Source organism: Sminthopsis crassicaudata, chromosome 1 (genome assembly GCF_048593235.1).
Source record: "Sminthopsis crassicaudata isolate SCR6 chromosome 1, ASM4859323v1, whole genome shotgun sequence".
Taxonomy (NCBI): domain Eukaryota; kingdom Metazoa; phylum Chordata; class Mammalia; order Dasyuromorphia; family Dasyuridae; genus Sminthopsis; species Sminthopsis crassicaudata.
In genome coordinates, this window is record NC_133617.1 from 386,216,630 (window position 1) to 386,234,789 (window position 18,160).

At 37.6% G+C, this 18,160-nt stretch overlaps 1 protein-coding gene across 1 annotated transcript in view; it reads right to left on the bottom strand.

The window, feature by feature from the left end:
* Positions 1-393: 393 nt before the first annotated feature.
* The window catches only part of MTMR12 (myotubularin related protein 12), an 88,268-nt gene continuing 70,501 nt past the window's right edge, over positions 394-18,160 (bottom strand). Inside the window, exons 13-16 of the mRNA XM_074279485.1 lie at positions 12,182-12,354; positions 10,950-11,117; positions 9,243-9,404; positions 394-3,364 (exon numbers count right to left, since the gene is read on the bottom strand). Of these exons, the coding sequence (XP_074135586.1) occupies positions 2,795-3,364; positions 9,243-9,404; positions 10,950-11,117; positions 12,182-12,354 (1,073 nt within the window). The 3' untranslated portion in view covers positions 394-2,794. The remainder of the gene's footprint in view (positions 3,365-9,242; positions 9,405-10,949; positions 11,118-12,181; positions 12,355-18,160) is intronic.

An 18,160-nucleotide genomic window follows, 5' to 3' on the forward strand; every position in this document is an offset into this window, starting at 1 on the left:
TCATATATTTTTGATTCCAGCTTCAATGGTTTTGCCTCTTCTGGGTCAAAAAAAAGAAGGGAAAAGATAAAGGGCAAGCATTATTTTAGTAGAGATGAATGCATTGGTGTAAGTCTATGATTTTCTTTGTTTTTTCAAGCATCCCATGTTGGAATAGACACAATACACAATGCATCACACAAAATAGGATGTTATTTTTTAAACTGTGCTTTAATTCCTGCAATCAAGATATATTGCAGTGTGATACAAGTATAAACTCTAATTGTACTTATTTAGTAAAATAAAAAGCAAATTTATACAGATCTTGCCCAACAGCTTATTCCTCAAAAAACAAAAACAAAAACAAAAACACACCCACAAAAAAAATAACAACACAACACAAAAACAGGTATATTTTAAATTCAATTAAAGCTATTTTGTATTCAGTGTAAAAACTTGGAGGTATAAAGAGAAATTCGGGACATTATATACAGTAAATTAATATACATTTCTAAACTTGCAGTGCAGCTTTTTCAACAAGGTTTTAAATGGTTTCACTTTAGCTTTTACAATTAAGTACTTCCCATGTTTCAATCTTTAATAAAAAGTTCACAATATATAAACCCATTTGAGAATTTTGTACACAAATACAAGTTATAGAAATATGATTTCAAATATAAATACATAACTATCATGACCTTACAAATTATAACAGCTTAATCTTCTTGGACTGAAGTTTTCAAAAGTATATAAAAATATTCCAATGCACATTTATCTACTATTACAATAGTCACAGATATATGACTTTAACCTAAGATTTCTGGAGCAAAAAGTATCACACAAAGCATTTTTTGGAATGCACGTTTACTAAAAATCCAAGGATTTTCAAGGCTACTATATAAATATTCACTTTATAATATGGTAACAAAAATAGTTAGCTCCATAGTGTATTTGGTGGGTGGGGAGGAGGATGAGAAAGTGGAGCAGTGTAGAGAGGTTAGTGCTAGTCAAAGAAGGCCAATGTAACTGAAGGGAGCTATGGTACTAGTGTCCTTGTAAAAATTGCTGTTAAAAGCTTAACACTGTCCTCACTACAAAGACTCATAAGGCAACCGATACTCAAACTTTTTGTTGGTGTACCTCCCTCCACCCCTGTTAATCCTATTCCCCCCAGTCTCTGCATCTCTCATCTAAATAAATTCAACCTGGCTCATAAATTAACATGGAGATGGGAGAACAGTCAACAATTTACTGTATGTATAAAATGATTCAGTGCAAACTTAGAAAGCTCTCAAACAGTTTCAACATTCTTTGTCATTGTCCTTGAGCATTTAAAAGCTTTTCCAACATCTAACAATTACCAAAGGGTCTATTATTAGATATCAAACATGTACAAGTACAAAAAGGAAAGATTAATTAGAAATCTCTGAAAGAAATGAGATTTTTTTTCTTTCTCATATAGAATTTGACAGATCACATCAAGAGTAAAATAACTGGTCCTTTACAAAGTGTACTTTTTTGCATAAAAATATATTATTCATACAGCAGATCTAAAAGAGGTGTCAGGCATAAAATCATGTTTCTTCTATGGCTTTTAAAATCACTGAGGTACTATAAGATATTAAGTAACTCGATTCCAATGTTCAAATGCTTTCCTAAGTGAAAAGCCACATTCAAAAAGGATCATATTCTATCAATCTGCACATAGGACAGACGATCAAAGGACAACTTTGGGGTTGCCACAGAAGGCTATGGTTTTTAATACTCTAGGAATAGAAGTCTAGAGTCTCAGTGCACACTAAGAGAAACATTAAGCAATTAGTTTCAAATACTGAGAGACTCAGATGAAAAATTTAGCCTCTTTAGAAAGAATTGGAGGCTCCTCTAGCAAACTGAAGAAAACTTCAGTCAGACTAGTAGGATTAGCAGCAAGCAACTAGAAATAAGCATACCAAGGCAACAAGAAAGTGGAGGAATGTTAGTAAGTGCAGCTTAGATAGCATCTTGCACACAGAAGGTGCTTAATACATGTTGCTAAATGAATAAATGAAGTGTAGAGAAGGGTGGATAGCTACTAGCCTATGAAAATGGATTCCTAAATCTGTTCTTTTTATCATCTACAAAGATAAACAATGAAAAGGTGGAAAGGAATGACTAAGAAGTCAAGGATCTGAAATTTTCTCAGTTTTTCAATAGCTGAGATGTAAAAAACAATGAATTGTTTTGTTTAAACATATACTATAACATCTTTACATCCCTCCTAATCCCTAAATAAATCTTTTGATCCTTTACACAAATGCATTTTTAGAGGTATCTTAAAATGACATGGATAAAAAAAACTGACTCTTCTTACTGAATGGGTAACAATTTTGGCACGGAAAGAATTTTAGCCAAGTATTAAGACCAAGAATAATTGATCAAGTCATTTAGCTGTGATCTAGATATGAAAACATCTTCTTTACAGTTACTTTATAAAAATTACACAAAAGCTCAAGGTCCTATTCAAGTGTCAAGTTATAACACCTTGCAATTAATTAACACTCAGACATAGTTTCAGTTGCATAGTCTTTCATTAATCACGTTCAACAAATACAAAACAAGAGCCATCCATTTTCCTAACCACTGGGCTAGTGATGACATAGCTGAAACTACCAAAAAACCCCTCCATATTAGCCCATACTATGAAACATTTTAGTGTCTGGGGACAAAATGTTTGACATCCATTACAGTCTTTAATGATCTGCCTTTTCTGCAATTTGAGCAACTGGGGGGGAAAAAAAACAACAACAAACAACCAAAAACCAAAGAACTTTAGTCATACATCGCCTAGATCAACAAACTCATCCTCTTGTTTGGCCAGGTCTTCTTCATCTCCCAAAGTCTTCCAATTATTGGTGGGCAAGACTGGCTTGGAGGAGTGCCGCTGGAGCAGGGCAAAAGGAAACAGAGAGGAGAGGCGGGCGGGCCTCCTCAGCAGCGGCAGGGCCTGCAGGGGGGGCGCTGGCTGGCTGCTAGGCTTCTCATCGATCTTCTTCTGCAAGTTCTTCACCTCCTCCATCATTTCCAAGACTTTGGTCATTGTGGCCACCGGGCCGCCTGCCAGGATCTGGGCTTCTGGAATCCAGCGCAAGCAGCGCTGAGCCCACACCTTAATTTGTGGACCCTCTATGTGAGGAAGTAGCAGTCCGTGATAGTCAACAGTTTTGCTGTGCCAACTGTCGTAGAATTCTCGAAAACTGTCATGAAGTTCATCAGAAGAATTAATGAGTTTGCTAATTCTCTTGCCCAGGAGATTTTTGATTAAGTGGTCTGTTTCTTCCCTGAAAAATCCTCTTTTGGGAGATGATTTAGTTTGGGTAAGTGGTAGAGAAAGCTGTCGCTGGTGCTTTAAGAGAGACACAAAAACTTTTGTTTAATAAAAAATACAGTTATTTGATGCCACAGAGTACACAAAGGAATATAGCCAAAATCTGTGTTAAGAAACATCAAAATGGCCACATAGCTAAAAATTATTGAAACATAACAACACAGAGAAATTACATTATATTCTTTACTTTTACTTGCTTATATAAAAATAGGAGGTAGAGGGGGGCTGAAGAGAAAGGGTGGTTTGGTTTGATTTGGTAAATAACAACATCCTCTTAAACTAAAGCAAAACAAACAATACTCTTGGCAAGTCAGCTAGAAAGAAGAAAGCTAGAGAATTGAGCCAGGTGTCTGTGAGGGCAAGAGAGAGGGATCAAGTGCCCCCTTTACCTTGAATGATTCCCTCTTATGCCTCCCTTATGTACAGATAGAACTGCTCTCGGAACTTTCTTTGGGACAAGTTAAAAGGAGCCAGGCCCTGGTTCTAAATTGCACTTCAGATTAAGCACCTATGTAGTGCCCTAAATTAATGAATTTTATGAACTTACTAAAAATTAACTAAAGACAAACCATGGTACTTTGAATTGTTTATCTGTAACTAACTGAAAGTCCTTCTAGGGCCTACTCAGGGACTCCCTGTATCTCTAGTGTATCTTGTTTAAAAAGGGGGGGGATGTATATGTGGGGAAAAGGGGAGAAAAAGGGATCTTAGGATTCCATCTTCAGGAATGTGTTTAGCTCTTAGTCACCATATTTTAGGAAGGATATTGACAATACAGATAGAGTTCATATAACAGTGACTAATATAGAAAACAGTCTCATCATGTCAGTGTTGAAGGTAGAAAGAATCTCATGACCTATGGCAAGTCCTACTTGGCCTGAGTTTCTTTGTCTGTAAAACTCAGGATTGGTCTAAATAGTCTGAGGTCCCTTCCATCTCCAAAGTCAAAAATCCTATAGTTCATTGATTAACTGAGGAATTGAGAGCATTTAATCTCAAAAGAGGAATGGGAGGGGGAAATAAGGAGATATGACAGGTATTATCATTTAAAAGACTATCAATGAAAGAGGGATTTGGGTTGTTTTACTTAACATCAGAAGAAAGGCTGAAATTATGAAGATGTGACTTTGCGTTTGACATCAAGAAAGAAACTAGCAACTACAACTGGTGCTACCCAGAAGCCAGGCTGCCTCCTCAAGAGGGAAGAAGCTTCCTCTTGCCAAATGTCTTAAAGCAAAAAAAGTGAATGACCACGGATCAGGTATGCCGAAGAGGAATTCCCAGTGAGACTAGAATTCCTCAGAATTCCCTTCCAATTTGAAGATGGGGTGATCACCTCACGGCATGTGGTGCAGTGGGACAAGATAGGACTCAGGACACCCAGAATCTATCTTGGCTGGACCACAATTAGCTACAGCTAGTCTTCTCATCTGTACAATGTGGGACTTGGACAAAATGAGAGCTAAAATCCCATCCCCCTCTAGAGCGCCACACTTCTGTGCTGATCATCTAAATGCCCTAGGATACTGTTGCCATAATCTCTTTGCTCTATACATTTTGAATTCTTATTTTTGCTCAAACTTTCCCTCTGATCAGTTTCTGAGTGCCTCAGACACTTGACACTTGCAAGGATGATGAAGAGAGGAATTAGGAAAAACGACATCTGGGGGGAATTGTGGGCTATGGCTGGAGCTTTCTCTTCTGTAAAAACAGAGGGTGGTACTAGATTCCTTCTGAGCACTCTCCTAGCTCCCACATGCCAACATGCTATGGTTCCAAGGCAGCCATGACAAGATGTATCTATGTGAGGCCACCAGGGGGCATAACACACCAAGGAACTACTGATTTTTGGCAAAATACCAAAATGACTCAGTAACAGCATTTTGTATGTTTCACTTCCATAAATGGACTGCCTTCAGATCCAATTCTAGGGGCAAGCATCTAAAACCACAGAAATATAAGTACCATAACCAGTCTACAGGATCCTCTGAGAAGCTTGATAAATATAAGTGTTGAATAGATGCTTACTGATTAAATTTGGGTGAAACACTGAACTTGGAGTCAAAAAGACCTGGAGTCGGATCTAGTTGTGTGATCCTAGGCCATTCACCAGCTCTGAACCTTGATTTCCTTATGTGTAAAAAAGGAAGATAATAGAATCTATGGAACTTACACCATCTCTTCTCCATTCCCTTCAGAATTATTGGAAAGTTCCAATAAGATAATGCATGGAATGCAATCGACAAATTTTAAAGCACATGTTGGTTATTATTACTGAAAAGGCACTGGAGTAGTTTGCATTTTTAGATCTTCAAATCTGGGCCCAGCTTGGTACAAATTCTTAATCCTCATTAAAATAAAGCTAAATTTTCAGACATATCATTGAATGACCTCCTTAAACCAAATCAAGGTCAAGTATAGCTCCCAGGTTCCCCTCATCTTGGATCAGAAAAGACTTATAAAAGAAATAGAAACAGTGACATAGATTTTTTAAGGTATTTGTGACCACTGACTCCCACTTCTCCAAAGTACTTTATGAATTACTGTTTAAGTTATTTTTTTAACTATAAATCTAAGATTCTGCTTCTCTTTTGGGGAAGTATTTCAGTGATGAATATATTAGGGCAAACATGCATAGTCAAACTGAAATGATTTGGAGAGAGAGAGAAGTACATTCTGTTTAAAGACACCCTTAAAAGTAGAAAATAGGCTTTTCAATGGTTAAAAATTTTTAGTATATGAATATAATGGGATTATTATGCTGTCAAAAATAATGTAATGAATACAGAAAAATCTGGTAAGACTTATAAGAACTAATGCAAAATAAAGTAAGCAGGATTGGTAAAAACAATAAGCACAGAGACTATGACAATGAAATGGAAAGAACAACAAAACAGAATTCAGTGAAAATGAGTAAGTTTGGCCTCAAAAGAGATACTTGCTTTCTTTGGAGTACAATAGAGCTAATGCTAGACTTTTTCAATATTGGGCTTTTTCTTCTTTGTTATAAGGGATGACTCTCTGGGAGAAGGATACATTTTGGAAATATATGTGATATAAAAGCAAAAAATATCAATAAAAATTTGTTTACAGAAAAATAAAACAGCCATTTAGCAATTATTATAGACTATAATTTATTGTCTTTCCACCTTCCCTTCAGCCTTCCCTTCCCAAACCCTTCTCTTCATTCTCTCTCTACTCCCTCATCCTCTCAATTCTTTCTCAGATGACCTCCTCCTCATTTGCCACTTTCTCCTCTTTTTTCTCTATGGTGAACTAATACACCTCTAGACTGTCTTCCTCTCAAGTTCTAGCCCCTACTCATTTCACTGATAACAAAGCCCTAGTCTTGGATCACAACCACTATTCATTGCCTTTGCACTTGATTATCTACAGAACAAAAATGGAGAAAACCACACAAACCATTAGACTTGGGACACTACAAATTTGTTACACAACCTCACCTGGGCCCTCAACTGCTGCTAGGCAATCTTATTATTAATTTTCCTTTATCAACTACTCTCCACAGCAGTTTTCCTAAACCTTTTCCTCAAGCTTCCTATGGTTCCCCCCAGTAGAGAAAGCTGCCTTTTATTTTGCAGAAAAAAATCAAGGTCATTCACTCTAAACTTCCTCTTCTCCCTTTTTCTTCATTTCATACCACTCATGCTTTTGCCAATGTCCCCTCCTTTACTCCTGAGGTCTCCATGATGAAGTGATCTTACTTCTTACCAAGGCTAACTCCTCTACCTATCCAAGAGATGCCATTCTATTTCATTCAACAGAGTGTCCCCTCTGACATTCCCGTTTTTATCACTAATTTTCAATCTCTCCCTGTCTACTGACTGCTTTCCAACTGCCTACAAATGTGTCAGTGTCTCCCCTACACTGAAAATACCCTTCCATCCCCATTAACTGTCATTCTATATCTCTTCTGTCCTTTGTGGCTGAACTCCTTTGAAAGGACACACAACAGATTACCCTCCAGTCTCTCTCCTCTCTCCTTTTCTTTCTTTGGCTGAGGAAGTTGGGATTAAATGACTTGCTCAGGGTCACACAGCTAGGAAGTGTTAAGTGTCTGAGACCAAATTTGAACTCAGGTCCTCCTGACTCCAGGGCTGGTGCTCTATCCACTGCGCCACCTAGCTGCTCCCTCTCACTGCTTCTTAACCCCTCTACCAATCCACTGAAACTGCTCTCTCCAAAGTTTCTAACGATCTCTGACTTGCCAAATCCAACGGCCTTCTTCTCAATCCCCTCTTTAACCTCTCTGCAGCCTTTGACACTCCTCTGCTCTAGGTTTGAGGCTCACTGTCTCCTGCCTCTCCTCTTCCTTACCCGACTGCTCTTTCTTAGGCCCCTTTGCTGGACCCTGGCCCAGGCTATGGCCTCTAACCATTCTCCAGACGCCTCTGTGCTGGGCCTTCTTGCTCTTCTTCCTCTAAACTACTTCATTCGGTGAGCTCACCAGCTGCCATGGAGGGGATTATCATCTTTAAGCTGACAAACCTCAAATCTCCCCATCTTGCCCCAAACTCTCTGCTGTCTTCCAATCTTGCATGTGTCTTTCAGACATCTGGAACTGGATGTCCAATAGATATCTTAAATTTACCAAGTCCCAAACTGAGCTCATCAGCTCTGGATCTCCTGACTGACTGGCTTCCTGACCTTCTGGGCCAGTGTCACCTTGACTCTGCTCTTCCACCCCCTCCCCACGACCTCCCAGCCGAGCCTGTCAGATTCACTTCTCTCTCCCCTGCCATCACTCCGGTGCAGGCCCTCATCACCTCATGTCTGAACTACTACAAGAGTTGTCATGTGCATCTGACTGCCTCACGTTTCTCCTCCCTCCTATACATCAACGATTTAGCCACTAAAGTGATTTTCCTAAAGCCCTCTTCCCCCACTGAAACTCTAGTGGCTTCTTCGTGTCTCCAGGATCAAATACAAAATCCTCTCTCATTCAGAGCCCTTTATAACCTACCCCCCCCCCATCTTTCTAGCCATCTTAGCCCTTTCCTCCTCCTCCAGACCGTGACACTGGCTTCCTGGCTATTCCACAAACAAGTTACTATCTGTCTGCTCTGTGCATTTTCTCTGGCTGTCCATGTCTAGAATGCTCTATCTCCTCAACTCTTAGTCATTTCCTTGGCAACTTTAAGAGCCAACTAAAATCTCACCTTTCACAGGAAGCCTTTCTCAATTCCTCTTAATTCTAGTGCCTTTCTTCTGTTAATTATCTCCTCTTAATCCTGCACATAGCTTGTTTGTACACATTTGTTTGCATATTGTTTCTCCCATTATTTTGTGAGTTCCTTGAGGACAGGGACTGTCTTCTGCTTCCTTCTGTACTCTCTTCTCATAAACCCCTCTCTCCCCTTCACCTCATGCTCAGCACAATCCTAACATTTGAAGTCATGGATACTAGGGACTTAGTCCCTAATATAGAGACCAATTAATTTATTATATTATAAATAATTACATATTATAATAATTATAGCAAACATATAATACAAGGGACTAATATAGGGATTAAATAGGATCAATTTTATTTTTGTTGCCAAAATGATGCACAAATACTTAAGCTATATTTTAGGAATTATAATTTTAAACTTATAAAGACTTCATGTTAAATATAAAGAGTTTATTTGGCACTGCCTGGAAGAATCGCACTTTAAGTACCAAAACATTGTGATTTCAAAGTCATTTTGAAACACAGTAGAAAATCTGATTTAAGCAGCCGTAATGTGGTCCTTTATATTTAGTCAATCACAAATGCCTCTGGATGTAGAGTGCCAACACATATTAATATCACTTATGTGTAATATAAAGAAATCCTTTATGACATTATATATGGCTGGGCAGACAAGAAAGATCAGAAACATAAATATCTTACTTTAAAATGTGGTGCTTTCCGTTGGCTCCTGTCTGGTTTTGGCTTTTCTACATAAAGAGGATTGTTGAGCAAAATCTGAGCCTTAGGTTCAAACTGCACAGACCAATCCCAAACGGTGAGGAGACTCAAAGGCTTGCTTTGTGACTCCTGGCTTTCCTTACCCTGCCAAAACAAGCACACATCATACTGGTTCCATGGGTGGGTCAGAACATGGCAAAACTTTGGAAAGAGAGAATGTTGTTAAGAATCACAAGGTTCACTTTCCAGAAATGATGCCCCAATATTTCTTATTCATTTGTCACTTACATGTCACTTTGTTTTCATTAAGTTATTCACTAAAAAACATTTGCCATAACAGCACCAGACCTGGATTTCAAAAACCCTAGAGTTTTAATTAAAATAAATGGGCATCACAGTATTTACAAAAGACCACAGTAACTCTGAGGATGGGAACCGGCTCTCTCACATTTTACAGAGAAACAGCACATCTTAATTGAAAAGATTTAAGAATCAGATGAGACCTGGGTTCACATCACATATACTTTTGGTGTGACCCTAAACCAAATCCCTTTATTTCTAAATCTCAGTTTTCTCATCTACAAATTAGGGATAGTACTTGAACTACCTACTTTTACAGGGGGAAAAAAGGCTTTTATAAAAAAAAAATTGAAAGTATGACATAAATAGGAGTTGTTATGGGAAGGTTGACTTTGGGACAAAAAGTAACATGCCTTTAGGATGGGCAGGCTTTAAGATATATTTATGTCTTATGGATTTTATTGTTAAGTGAGAAAAAACTGTCAAAATGGAAAGTTAAAGGGTAGCCTAAAATTTTTCCTACTTTATAAAGGAGGGAAAAGGACCACCTATGCAAAAATGCTTCTAGCAACTCTTTTTGAAATAGAGTAGAACCAAAAGAACACTGAACACAGTAAAAATAAGAACATGTGATGATCATCTGTAATGATCTTGGCTCTTCTCAAAAAATGTGGTGATAGGGGCAGCTAGGTGGTACAGTGGATAGAGCATCAGCTCTGAAGTCAAATCTGGTCTCAGACACATAACACTTCCTGGCTGTGTGACCCTGGACAAGTCACTTAACTCCAATTGCCTCAAGGGAAAAAAAAGTGGTGATTCAAGATAATTCCAATTGACTCAGGATGGAAAATGCCATCCTCATCTTGAAAAGAAGTATGGAATCTGAATGTGGAATGAAGTATAATATTTTCACCTTTTTTTTCCCTCATTTCCCGCCCCGCCCCTTTTTGGTCTGATTTTTCTTGTACAATGTGTCCAATATAGAAATATGTTCAAGAGGATTACACATATTTAACCGACATCAGATTGCTTGCTGTCTTGGGAAGGGGGGGAGGTAAAAGAGAAAAGGAAAAAATTTTGAAACACAAAGTCTTACAAAAATGAATGCTGAAAACTCCCTGACATGTATTTGGAAAAATAAAATACTACTGAGAAGCATTTGAAAAAAAGAAGTTTGTTCCCAGTTTCTTAATTTAGTCCACAATACCAAGTATAAATGTGCTATGCTTTTTGAAGGGTTTCAGAAAAGAACAAAGCGTGAATGACAAAAGTCCAATCATACCCTTTTAATGCCATGAGGAACAATAAAGGGCTTTAATGGCACGAAAATTGGCATGATAAGAACCAATCAACAAAACAAAACAATAAAATTCTAATAGAGGCTCTTACCACATTAATATCTTTTTGATAAGGTGAATTGAAGAAGAAAGTACTAAAAATAGGTATGTACAAGCTATCTGACAAAACAGTCAAGTAAGTCTCTGTGAACTCGAAAGCTGGAGGATGCTGTTGTACCAACTGCCAAACGCAGTCTAAGAAAAGCAGGAAAACAGGAACCTAGGTGAAAAGAAAACCAAGTTACTTTCAGGACACAGAGACAAATAAGAGGAGTCATAAGTCCCACCCCCCAAAGTGAGAGACACTTCTAACATAAGAGGAGCTCAATATTTTAATTTAGATCAATTAATGCATCGTGTATGTATGGGCCTAGAGCCAAAAAGAAATTAAGCCAGGTCTAACAAGACAAGAGCTATAGGCTCTCCAGGAAGATATTTTGTCTCATGCTTTTTTGGTAAATGTGTACAGCAGTATAAATGCTATGGGTACTCAATAAATATTCTGAACTGGGTAAGAAAAATCTGAGACTACAAGCCACACAATTATTTTCTGTCAGCTTTGCCAATTGAAAAAAAAAAGTAGGGGGAGAATTTTCACTATTCCTTTCCACTGGACTGAATCAGCTGATTGCATTGCATGTCAATATTATAGGAGGGTGCAATGTGATTTCTAGAAAACATATTTTCCAATTTTATTAAAATTTTCTATCCAATTCCATTAACTTTCTAATTTTATTAAAATTCCATTAAAATTAATGGAATTAAAATTCTCAAGGCCTATTTTCATTGAAGCCTTATTATGCACTGAAATAAGAGATGAAGTTAATATTCTGCCTTTTGTGTAAAAAGAAAAATTTTCTTCATTACTATCATTGATTTTCTCTTGTAAGACACTGTGCATTTTAAATACTTTTTTTTTCCTGCAAAGACAAATAAAAGACTAAAATCATCAGTTATTTTAAAGTTAGATGTTACAATATAATTAATTTTGAAAATACCAGATAAGAAGACCATTCTTTGGCAAAGTTTGCTTGATGAACACAAAGGATAGGGGTTTCTAAAGGATCTCTTTAATGTCTTTTTCACCTACAAATCACTTTATTAGAATTGTTCAAATGTTCAAATTTTCACTGTAATCAGGAAATGACTCAATCCTTTCACAATACAGACCAACTTAAAAAGTATTTGCCAGTAATGACCTTACATTAGAATTGATGGGCTAAGTCATACTTTCACCAAGATAAGTCTCAAGTGAAACCCTGAAATACTGAGCAAGAAACTTACCTCCTCTTTATCATTCTGTCGTAAATGGTTACATCTATCCAAGAAACAGTGCCCGCCCATTATCCATTCCTTTTGGATGAGGCTCTGAAAACCAAACCGGGTTCTACAGTATGGGTCCATCATCACTTGCACCAGAGAAGAGATTATACAGCACAGGTCAGATGCATTCTCCTCTAGAAAATAAGCATGGTAACAGTACACAGAGAACAAAATAAAATTATAAAGGATGTATTCATCTGAGGTTATTGAGAGATGTTTATAGAAAAAAATAATATAGAAACAGTGAGTAGCTCAACCCTCCTCTTGACCTCTTAAGTAAATGTTTTTTTGTATGTTCATTCTGTTCCTTTCTTTGCAATGCTTTAGAGAAGTCTTCATAGACTGGAGTGCCCTTGTTTTTAAACCAAGTGATTTATTCCTGATCTAAATCTAAAAAGAGAGTGGGCATAGAGGATAGAAAGCTGCCATTAAAGTCAGCAAGATCTAGGGGGTGTTCACATCCTGCCTCAGAACACCAACTGTGTACATTTATTTAGTCTCTCTATATTTGTCAACTCTCTATGACTCAAGTTTCAGAGAATGTGGATATATGTGTTGGCAGAAAAGTTTTTCAATGGGGAGTTCCCTACAGTAATGAAATTTACAGGCATAGACCCTACCCCTGATTTCTGATAGAGCCACTTATGTCACAAGCTCTTCTAGTGATTGCTTTCCTTTATAATCCCAGTCTAGATAGCAGCCACAAAAAAGGGTACCTCTCCTTGACTTCCATCCCAATTATGTACTTTTTCTTGCCTCCCATTCATAATATCAACTCAAAGGATTCCTTTGCCCTCATACCCAAAGGACCAGATGACCAATTCCTATCTATCAAGAGAAATCAACAATTGTATACACCTGGGGATCAAGTTTCCCAAAGAAATCCCCAAATAAAAACATTTCAAATTCTACTTTGAATTTTGGAGTTCCTTGATAAGCTCTGTCCATGGGCTATTATTTCTCTTCTATTGCACCAACTACTTAATCCATGTTCTATAATCTCTCTGCTTTAGATGTAAGCAGCAGGTCTACAATACCTTCTCCAAAACTGCCATCCACATCCCAATTAGCTTCAGCCCTCCCTAGTTCAATCAATCAAATATATGTTAATAATAAATTTAAGATTTAAGCATCTACAATGTGCCAGGAACTATGCTAGGCACTGGGATGTGAAGAGAAAACTAGAACATCACAAGTTCTCAAGGACATTCCAATTTACTGGATCTGACCTTTATCCTAATTATGTTTTTCTCTTTTTCTTGACCCATAACTCAATGAGCTCCCTTTGCCTTCCCCTGAGAGTACAAGAAGACTTAAGTCCTAACTTCAAGGGGAAATAAGAGTCTATCTATTTCAGAACCTATTCCAACATGTTACCTGAAAGACCCACTCTACTGCCAAAGCCTCCTCAGCTTTTAGAGGAACAGTTGTTCTACTTCTCCTTTAATCAACACTTGGCTCTTCTCTGGAGATGCCACATCAGGTATAGCTGCAAGGCCAACTCACAAGGCAGGAGAGGGCTTCTGGACCATCTGCCCCAACATCACTCAATACCTTTAATCTCTGGAAGCCCTCGATTCCGCGCATATATATCCCACTCGGCTGATCTCTTTTGCAATTTCTTCCAAACCTCTCAGTCCTCCTATCCTACCTGAGACCCTACCCTGTAACCACAAGTTCTCTTTACCACACTGAAATCCCTCTGTGCCTCTGACCTCCACACTCAACTTTATTGTCTCACTTTGTTTCGAAGTTTACAAAAGAGTCTTCACATCCTAGAATGTGTTATGCCTTGACTCTAAATGCTGCAATAAATCCCACCCTATCTTAACACATTTCCTCTTGTTTCTTATAAAGGCTGTTCCAAACATTTCTTTCTTCTTCTCCCCACAATGCTCATGGCAAATAACCCAGGCTCCCCCTTCACCCAGAAGCCAGGTCATTTGGCCTTGGTCTCCTGAAAACTTTTCAGCACATTCACTCTCTCCTCTTTTTCCTATGGTCAAACCAGAATGCTACTCAATTCTTTACTAAACTTAATCCTTTATTGCATCAATCATCTCATCCCCTCTTTTAAGACTTCTGTCATTCCCTACTCTGTTAGGTATAGTCAGTCTCCCTCACCCAAGGGTGTCCAAGTAAATGTTTTAGGGCTGGATTTCCACTCTCCACTCCCCTCCCCATTGCCAAATGTGCACAAGACACGCTTTTAATTTTCATCTGTATTATTAACATTTTTCTCCATATTCTTAAATTCAGAAATCAAAACATACCAAGCCCAGATTTGTAATGTTTGCTGGTTTTCAAGATATAAATGCCCACAATAAAAAATTAACAATCAGCATTCTCCCATTTCACAATTAGCTCTTTCCTATTTTCCTACAAACATGATCAAATCATGCCCTTTGATCTTTCTAGAGTCAGTAAGAATATACATAATGACACAGTGGCCTTGGAGTTGGGAAGAACTGAATTCAAATTTCATCTTAGGAGTTCATTACCCATGTGACCCTGAGAAAGCCATTTAGCCTTTCTTAGTTCAGTTTCTTCATCTGCAAAATGGGGATAAGAGTAGCTGCCTCACAGGCTTATCATGAGGGTTAAATGACACAAAATTTTTACAAACCTTAAAGGATATCATCATCATTGTTACTATTAAGTTATCCAATACCATCCTTTGTCTCTGCTCCCCTTTACAGCTAAGGTTTTTTTTTTTTTCATTTTCAATAGTATTTTCCCCCTTAAATACATGTAAAGATAGTTTTCTACATTTGCTTTTGTAAAACTTTGTGTTCCAAATTTTTCCTCTCCCTCCCTTGGTTTCCCCTTCCCCAAGAAAGCAAGCAATCTGATACAGACTAAATATACGCAATTCTTTTAAACATATTTCCACATTTGTCATGTTGCACAAGAAAAATCAGACCAAAATGAAAACAAAACATGAAAAAGGAAAAAAAAAAACAGCCAACCAACCAATAACCCCCAAAAGGTGAAATACTATCCTTTGATCCACACTCAATCTCCAAGTTCTCTTTCTGGATATGGATGGCATTTTCCATCTTGGGTCAATTGGAACTGTATGGGCTAAGTTTCTTTAAAAAGTTGTGTATACTTCACATATATATAATCAGTTTCAAATTGTTCACTAACTCAAAGAGATAGGAATAAGAGGAAGAAAGGGAACTTGGAAATCACAATTTTAAAAAATGATTATTTAAAAAAATTCTTATACGTAATTGGGAAATATCAAATAAAATGAAAAAAAAAAAAGGGTTTTTTAAAAGTTGACAAGTTATTCCATCTGTTTTAGATAATGGACTCCCTTAAGCTCTTGTCATGCCAATATCATGAGATCTGATTTTCATCTCTAACAGTCTACTGAAATTGCTAATTAATTAATTTAGCTAATTGCTAAATCAAAAAATCCAATGGCCTCTTTTCAAACTTCCTCCTTCTTAACATTTCCAGTTTTACATATTTGAGTGCCCCTCTCCTAGCTTCAGAAAAGCCGCCTTCCCAGCTCTTCCCACTTTGTATTGCTTCTGTTTTCTTGTCTTCTTCAGGACCCCAAAATGTGGGCCGGCATTCCTTAAAGACAGGTCCTTGGTGGCATTCTCTTCTTTAGAATTCAAAGTCACTATTATTTCAATTATCACTCCTCTGCAGAGATGGATTTCTAAATCCATTCATCTTCTATCCTGAAATCCAAGCCTCACAAGTTTCACTCTATACCTGAGCACTAACTAGTACCTCCTCTCCAAATGAGTCTATTTTTATTTCCTAAATCCTTCTCCTTTTGAATTGCTTTCTGTCTTGTGATACTAGCACTGAACTAATCCTCTGGGCAATCCTGAGGTTATATTGAACCCTATCTTTTCCCAAGCTTTTCAAATTCAATCAATTGAGAAGTCTTGTTACAGAGATGGAATCATTCTCTTTTGTTAATTTAGTCCCTTCTATTCCATTTCCACAGGCATCAAAACCAACTGTATATCATCAATTCAACAGCAGAATGGGATGTATATACCTTTGACTCCACAAAATTAATTTAACTGTCAGCCCTCAGTTTCTTGATATATAAAAATAAAGATAATAGTTATAAAGTATTCTAAGTATAAGGTATTAAATAGTACCTTTTCCACAAAATGAACAACAAAATCAAATGAAATAAGGTATGTAAATTGCTTTGTAAACCTTAAGGTAATTTGTCATTGTCATTATTGTACTGAAATGCAGAGAGCTCCCTGCTCCAACTCTGCAGTTTTGACCAATCATCTTCCTCTCTATCAGGCTGAGCCACTACTTTATACAAGTCTTTAGTGGCTCTTTAAGGACCCTCAGGTAAAGTCTGAGGTTCTTCCTATGGTATACAAGGCTGTTCAGAGTCTAGCACACTCTGCTCTTCTAGCTATAGCTCATTTCTAGTTTCTAGACATCTGTACTACAGCCAAACAGGCCCAGTCCTTGTCCCCTAACCCCATCACCCTCCCATGTCACCTGTCTTGATCATGTTGTTTCCTATACTTTTCTCTGCCTCTCTTAGTTGATGTACTGGGCTCTGAAGGATGGGTAGGAATTCAAGTGGATCTTTCCTGGACTTCTCTTACACTTATGATCTCACACATTTTATTTTTTCACAAATTGTGTCATGGAATTGTCTTATCTTTCCATTAGACATCACACTCTATAAAGGCATGGGCAGTTAGTGTCTTACCCCAAATGTTTGTGTCTTCTAGCATGTAGCAAAAGTATTCTGTACCAAAAAAGGAGCTAATTTAATCTCTACTGAATGCTTTATGTTGTAAATGCCATATTTTCCATTATTGTATTAGCTTAATATATGTGACGGAGAACAAAATGAACATAAACATTTTTGAGGAGAATTAAAAATAATCCCAACATTTTGATCCTAAAAGACTGGGTGGCCAAGCCAAGATGGGTAGCCGAAAGAGGTAAGGATTTTGGTGGTGAACACGTGGGTCTTCTGACCAAGTGTTCACTTGGGAACCAACAAGTCAGGGCATCAGTCAGGGCATTATGTGAGTAGGTATAATAAAGGCTTTTAAGATTACACGTGGCTGTTCTTGAGCGTGCTACCGGTTATTAAGCTATAGATTCAAGAGATTGTGGCCAGAGACCTTTGAAGGCCTCAGAGGAGGCGAGCCGGGTAGAGTTCACACTGCAAAGGACAGTGGTCAAAGGTACTCTGGTGGGTCTAGGACAGGCTAGTAATTGTAACTGCCAGGAGAGCACGTTACAAATGGCTAGAAAATTATAGATGCAGAAAATTATAAACTTAAAAAATTGGCATGTTTTTTAGATTTTAAGCTCTTGAAAAGCAAGACTGCCATCCCAGAGGACTGAATGAGATCCCACAGACAGAAAGAGATATCAAAAGGAACAAGATTCAGGAAATAAAAATAGCCCTATTTTAAACAGGTGAATGTTGAGGTGCTAACCAATGTCCAACAGATTCCTGAAAAGTGAAATTTGTGAGGCTTCAATCTCAGGAGAGAAGATGAATGGCAGCCCTTAGAAAGCAGGAAACTGTATTTCAATATCAATGCATATTGTTTGCTTTATTCACAACAATGAGTACTGATTAAAAACAGTGTAAAAATGTTTAAGAAGTGTTATTACTACTGGAGGTAATAAATTCAAGGTAAGGTGTCCCATGTGCAAAAATGTTTGTGTTAGCCCTTTCTGTAGTGACAAGGAATTGGAAACTGAGTGGATGCCCATCAGTTGGAGAATGGCTGAATAAACTGTGGTATATGAATGTTATGGAATATTATTGTTCGGTAATAAATAACCAGCAGGACAATCTCAGAAAGGCCTGGAGAGATTTACATGAATTGATGCTGAGAGAAATGAGCAGGACCAGGAAATCATTGCACACAGTAACAGCAAAACTGTCTATGACCAACTGCATTGCACTTG